This window comes from Palaemon carinicauda, chromosome 33, assembly GCF_036898095.1.
Source record: "Palaemon carinicauda isolate YSFRI2023 chromosome 33, ASM3689809v2, whole genome shotgun sequence".
NCBI classification, from domain to species: Eukaryota; Metazoa; Arthropoda; class Malacostraca; order Decapoda; family Palaemonidae; genus Palaemon; species Palaemon carinicauda.
Genome location: NC_090757.1, coordinates 25,345,349 through 25,352,848, shown reverse-complemented (window position 1 = coordinate 25,352,848; position 7,500 = coordinate 25,345,349). Strand labels below are relative to the sequence as shown.

At 33.1% G+C, this 7,500-nt stretch overlaps 1 protein-coding gene across 1 annotated transcript in view; it reads right to left on the bottom strand.

The window, feature by feature from the left end:
* Positions 1–7,500, bottom strand: part of LOC137625904 (uncharacterized) — a 464,286-nt gene that overhangs the window by 138,451 nt on the left and 318,335 nt on the right. Inside the window, exon 4 of the mRNA XM_068356878.1 lies at positions 2,651–2,793. Within this exon, the coding sequence (XP_068212979.1) occupies positions 2,651–2,793 (143 nt within the window). The remainder of the gene's footprint in view (positions 1–2,650; positions 2,794–7,500) is intronic.

Here is a 7,500-nt window from a genome sequence, read left to right as displayed (position 1 = left end):
CCTCCAGATGAATATAGGGATATATAGCTTTTTTTTTATTTTAAGGACATCAATAGTGATAAAACCGTGGATCCACTGGTAACTATGTCGGTTATGATGGTATGTAAAGTACTGTTATCGTTAACCCCCCCCCCCCCCCCCCGACGAGAAATAACCATGTATAGATTTTTTAATGCATATGTGAGTTATTTCTCGCCATTTCCCTTTCCCAGTCTATCATGAAATAAGTAGCTGAGCATCCCCTTTCTTGAACCCAGCATTGTTTGTTTAGATACTTCATTTCTGCATCGAGATTCCATGAAGATTCACTTTATTATTATTATTATTATTATTATTATTATTATTATTATTATTATTATTGTAGTGATTATTATTATTATTATTATTATTATTATTATTATTATTATTATTACTTGCTAAACTACAACCCTAGTTGGAAAAGCAAGATGCCATAAGCCCAAGGGCTCCAACAGGGAAAAATAGCCTAGTGAGGAAAGGAAAAAAGGAAATAAATAAACTGCAAGAGAAGTGATGAACAGTCAAAATAATTCTTTTAAAGAACAGTAACAACATTAAATTAGATCTTTCTTATGTAAACTATAGAAACTTAAAAAAAAAAAAGAGGAAAACAAAAATTATATAGAATATTGTATCCTCAAGCATGAGAACTCTAACCCAAGACAGTGGTAGACCAAAGTACAGAGGCTATGGCATTTTTGTCCTTTGATAACATTAGAAATCATTAATAGAGATATGTATATTGTATAAAGATATTCTTTGAACTGAAGGGTTTTCTCTTCTTTTTCTTTTTCTTCCGAATGGGTTTTCCTTCCACTTCACTGCCCAGACAAGAGTCAATAAAGAGAAATGTTCTTCAGGGCTTGACTCTCTCGAGTTCTTTCGCAAAGTTGGGTCTGTTTTTTCCAGCGAACACTTATCCACACAGAGATCTTTAGAAAGCCTTGTTTGTTCCCTCACGGTTGCAAAACTTGCAGTGGCCTTCCATTTTTTCTGTATTAGCGAACGCTTTACGTTCGAGGTTAAATTGTTGATTCATTCTTTCCTGAACGTCATGGTTCTGAAAACTAGATTATGTTTTGTGTTTTTTAAATTTAACAAATTTTACTTGGAACTTTTTCCTTTCACGACTTTCTGAAGGGTATAATGTTGAAGTGTGACCTAAAATACTCTCTCTCTCTCTCTCCTCTCTCTCTCTCTCTCTCTCTCTCTCTCTCACACATCTGTATAACGATATCAGATGTATTAATAGAATGAATGGGTCCTTGACCGAAACGCTAAAAATCTTGTAATTTATATTTTCCGGACTCGACTTTGTATAAAGATTGGTTAATTAGACTATCCTCTATCGGCGCTGTATTTGTTTTGAATATATTCACCTTATTTATCTTCTAATATTCGTTAAAAAATTAATAAAATCGATATCATAATAAATCTCCTATTATGGTAATACCTCAAGAGTAAGACAATGGATCTCTCCTATTATTATTATTATTATTATTATTATTATTATTATTATTATTATTATTATTATTATTATTATTATTATTATTATTATTACTTGCTAAGGGACAACCTTTGTTTGAAATTTTGGATGCTATAAGCCCAAGGGCTCCAACGGGAAAAATAACCTAGCTAGGAAAGGAAACAAAGAAATGAATAAACTAAAAGAGTAGTAATGAACAATTAATATAAAATTAGTTAAGAACACTAACGGCATTAAACTAAATCTTTAAACCATGCTAAGAGACTTATGTAAGTTTTTTTCAACGTAAAAACAATTGCTGCAAGTTTGAACTGTTGAAGTTCCACCGATTCAATTTTTATAATATGAAGGAAAGACTGTCAGGAAATCCCTAAAAGAAAAAAAAAAAGAAAAAAACGAGATCTCTGACCTCAATCCTCTATAATTCTTCAGCATCCAACTTAATTCTTAAAGAACAACTGTGGAATTGAGTTGCTTGTGATCATAGAACAATATTTTTGTTGTTTTTCAAAACATGCACTATTTAAGTGGCCTTGGGCTATGCCTTCTGAGCAGGTATTAAACAAATGGTGAAGGTAATGAAGAAAATGTTCCAACCTCGGAATAATAATAATAATAAGAAGAAGAAGAAGAAGAAGAAGAAGAAGAAGAAGAAGAAGAAGAAGAAGAAGAAGAAGAAGAAGAAGAAGAAGAAGAAGAAGAAGAAGAAGAAGAAGAAGAAGATGATGATAATAATTATGATTATAATTGTAGAAAGAGGATAATAATTATGATTATAATTGTAGAGTCAAAGGTTAAGATAATAATTATGATTATAATTGTAGAAAGAAGATAATAATTATGATTATATGTAGAGTCAAAGGTTAAGATGATAATTATGATTATAATTGTAGAAAGAGGATAATAATTATGATTATAATTGTAGAAAGAGGATAATAATTATGATTATAATTGTAGAAAGCGGATAATAATTATGATTATAATTGTAGAGTCAAAGGTTAAGATAATAATTATGATTATAATTGTAGAAAGAGGATAATAATTATGATTATAATTGTAGAAAGAGGATGATAATTATGACTATAATTGTAAAGTCAAAGGTTTAAATAAAATCAGAGTCCAAAGTTAAATTAAAAGTCAGCTCACTTTGCTTCCTTCGAGGTACCACTGAAGCGTGGGTTTGTGCTCGTGGTGAAATGGTCTTCTGGGCTGACATCCGATCTTGATAAGTTCTGTCGGTTCGTAGATTTCTCTCGCTCCAACCAGCACCGGAGGGGTCAGAGGATCTCCTGGGGAAAAAAGAAAAGAAAAGGTTTCATTGCATTTCATGTATTTGAAAGGATTCTTTTTAATTGTTAAATAATGTTCTTTATTTGGTGGTCATTCATCTGGTCTTTGATGATGTGAAGTTTCGAGAAAAATGCAGATTTTTTTTCTGTAAGATGTCTTGTAATTGAGATAAAAACGGTTTTGTAGCCGTTTATTTCAGTGACAAATAATTACATAGATGGACTATGACATATTTATGCTTATATATATATATATATATATACATATATAATATATATGTATATATATATATATATGTGTGTGTGTGTATATATATATATATATATGTATATATATGCATATGTATATGTATATATATAATACATATGTGTTTATATATATATATATATATGTGTGTGTGTGTGTGTGTGTGTGTGTTTTCCTTAAAAACAGACGTTAAACACGGCAGATTAATATTATTTTGAGAAATTGGAATGTCGGTGTTTATGAAAAGAGTGAATTATCTAAAAAAAAATCTCTAGGTTCAAGAAAACAACTATTTTGTTTTTGGGGTAGACTGAATTTCATTTTCTTGATAATTTGTGCTGTTTATTTGGCAGTGTAGGCTATACACCCAGACGTTTGTCCGCTTGGGAATGTTTTTTTTTTTTTTTTTTTCATATAGAGCTGGAATTTTGCTAGCAACCTTAGAATTTATTGTCTTACATGTTACTGTTATTGCCTTTTTTATTTATATTTTTGAATTTATTAATTGGATTTATCATATCATTCATATTACACACATTCATTAGCCATTTAGAGAATATACAATTATTGCACGTGATATTTGGAAAATCCGTTATTATATTAGAAAAAAATACTTTCGAATTTAATTCGCATCACATAAAGCAATCATGTTACATTATTTATTATATTTAAACTAGAAATAAAAACGATTCATTAAAAGCGAGAGAGGCGTCCGGACAAGGGTTAGAGTGGGGGCTAGGGGGTAGGGAGGTTTTTGGGGTGGGTGGGTTGTGAATCAAAGAGGCCTGTTGGTGGGTTGTTGCAGATGAAACAAGGGCTCGTCTTTCCCGCAGACCGATCCATCGCTGTTATTAGAAATATTGGAAAATGTTGCATCAGCATTAGCAAGACTTGAAAAGAGGCTTAGCTCTCGTACAAGTCTTAAACTTGAAGTTCTGAAAGGCAACCGATTCAAACGGGATCTCCCTCCCTTCTACCTCCCTCCATTCTATCTCCCTCCCCCTTCTCTCCCCCTTCCCCCTCATTTCCCCATCCCCCTTCTACCTCCTTCCCTCCCTCACCAGCCATACCCCTTTAAAGGGGAAAAGAAAAGGAATCCGATTATTTTTCAGTCTGGAAGGAAAAGGTTGACAAGTGATGTAGAGAGAGAGCTTCCAAGAACATGTCCTATTTATATATTTTGTTTGTGATTTTTTAGTTTGGGAAGGAACAGGAAAAGAAGTTTGACACGTGATGACAGGTTTTTTTTCTTCAGAAAAAGGTTAATTAATTTAATATTGATTAAGTGATAGTTAATTATTATCCTTCTTTTGATAAATGTGCTGTTTGAGATTTTCAATTCAAGCTCTTCAGGTGTAGTCCTGGATGGTCTCTTTTCCAGTACTGCTTTTTAAGTGTAGAGTAGTGTATCAGGATATGTCAGGTCAAGCCATCAAAAGATGTTTTCTTTAGTTTCTTTTAATTCTCTCTTTAAATATTCATTGGGAATAACCTTACAATCCATAACAATTTTCTTGACTTCCTTTCTAACCAAAATATAGTCAATTTGTGTCTCATTTTGTTTAGCTTTATATGGTGCCAGATGACGTCTCCTTTATCTCAAGCTGTGCATTCAAAACTACCAGATCCAGAAGCTATTTCTCCATGTATTACTTCAAAGCCAACAGAACTCTCACCTACATGGCTATTCCATATCCCAAAATAACACTAATATTTCACTTCTTGGAACTATATATATTCTAATTTCCCTCTAAATTCTTCCTCTTCTTGGCTACACCCTTTCCAAGGGGCGTATGCCGAGATGCTATACCATAATCTTTTATCTTTCACCAACTTCAAGCGTATCTGAAAATCATAAACAAAAGTACAATTGAAAACATTCAACACTTTCCCCTTAAGCAAAATCAAAGAGAAAGGGAAGATACCGTTAGAGGGCAGTATGTAGAATACCGGGCACGCCACATAAGACCTCTGTGACATTCTTATGCAAATCTGAATGGATGATAATTCCCACTATATATTTGTATCTTCCCCTGAGTAATAAAATTTATATCCATCCCCAAGCTTTCCAGCACGTCTCTCATTCCATTTACTCTCCTACATAAATAGAATCATAATTTTCCTTCTCCGCATGACATCAACCAACTCTATTCCATTCCCTGTGAGAGCTACATTCCAATTTCCAATTCTCATGTTTCTTTTCTTTTTCCAATGCTCACTCCTCACTTAACTTCTTTTAGCTGCAGTTATGACTTCTGTGGTGCCCTTTGCATATTTCTTAACTGCTGTCGGGGAATGGTGCAGCGCGTCGCTTGCGGAGGTAACCGTGGTCCTATTGCAGTCCATTGTTGACTCGAAATTCATTATTTAGGTTTTTCCAGTTTTCATGCTCGGTTGGATAGACCAAGGTAGTAACTTTCTCCCTTTATCCTGGATTGAGACACCACTGGCTGATTATATATATATGTATATATATATATATATATATATATGTATATTATATATATATAATTATATATCACCCATAATATATATATATGTATATATATACACTCTATGATTTATGTGCTTTACTGTCACAAGGATCTTTTATTGTTCAACATTTTTTCTTTTTTTTTACCTAGAGAGAGAGAGAGAGAGAGAGAGAGAGAGAGAGAGAGAGAGAGAGAGATAGAATTCTCCTTATCTGTATCGACAAACAGAATTACTTAAACGACTTCATTGCTACATAAAACAGAAAGTTTATTTTCATAAAAAATATACTGTGTACATATGAGATGCCCGTTCTAGTCCTCAAAGATGTTCCACGAAACTTCCGCAATGTGTATACGAGTCTGAAAAATGTATGTACACGCATTAGTTAAATTGGCTTCCGTAAAGAGAGAATGACATTCGATTTCTATTACGTGATGGAACGATGCCAAATAGCGGTAAGCTTGCGCGCTCTCGCTAACTAACTCGCATTGCAAAGCCATTAGTATATTGCATTGTTGCGCCTTTGTCCCTTGAGTGATAGACAGTGACCTTTTTTGTTTACACCCATTGATGTAAGGGATCATAGCTTGTTATGTAAACCCGTATACATGACGTGTGGTGACTGCTAAGCATCATTACGTGTGGTGACTGGTGACAAATATCACGTTGAACCACCAGCCAGAATGCTAAAACTCCTTAGTGGATATGAGCTTAGTGTTTTAACTAACCACCCTGTTGTTAAAACACCCTATTCCATAGACACAAGTTGTGTTTCGACAATATATATATATATATATATATACAAATATATATATATATATATATACACACATGTATATACATACATATTTATACATATTTATATATATACACATACATATATATATGTATATATATATATATATATATGTATTATATGTACACATAATTAAATATAGTATATATATATATATATATATATGTGTGTGTATATATATATATATATATACATACATACATACATACATTCATACACACACGCACACACAGTATATCAGATATTTGAAGTGTAATATACTTTATATGGATTATTGGATGTGCATTGATTAATTTACTTGCTTGAAGGCTTATTCCTCTATTTTTATTTATAAGCTTGGATTATGGTATTGCTAAAGCCAAACAGGATGTTAGGGAAAACTATTTTCTTGAGGTATGTACGACGAAACTAGCGGAGTGAAGATGTTGGAATCTTGAAAGAATATTTGAAAGCGTTAAGATCAAAGAAGGAATTTTTATAAAAAAAAAAAAAAAAAAAATGAAAATTATGGTAAAAAAAAAAAAAACTTTATAAACTCAAGACCGATTCGCATTAGTCTTCCGAATGAGGTTATTTACTTGCCTTCTGTAACATCCTCAAAACATAACAATTTATCAGCTCTGCCGTAACCCATTTCTTAACAAATATATTTCACATAAACATATTTCCCTTTTCTTCCAAGTTTCTTATATGATTGAAAAAAAAAAAAAAAAAAAACGTGCTATTCAGTATTCCAAGTTCTTTCTATATTAAGTAGTCCCTCAAAACAGGTAGCGGTCCTAGAGGAAAGAAACATCACAACAGGATTGTGGTGGCTAACTGGAAACGTCCCTGACTGGCGATCACCAGCCTTGGGTTCGAATTAAGCTCAATCCCGATAGTTCCTTGTAGTGTCTGTAACCTCACCATCCTTGTGAGGTAAGGATGGGGGCTTTGGGGAAGCCTCAAGGTCTACCTGCTGAGTCATCACCAGGCATTGCCTGCCCCTCTCTGGTCCTAGCTTGGGTGAAAAGGAGTCTTGGGGGCTGTTCATATGGATATATGTCAGTCTTAGGTCATTATGCTGCTAGCTAGGGGCAATGTCACTATCCCTTGCCTCTGCCATTCAAGAGTGGCCTTTAAACTCTTAAGCCTTTAGATTGTCAGAGCCACTTTCATACCTCTAAATGTTAATTAAACTAATTTGTCT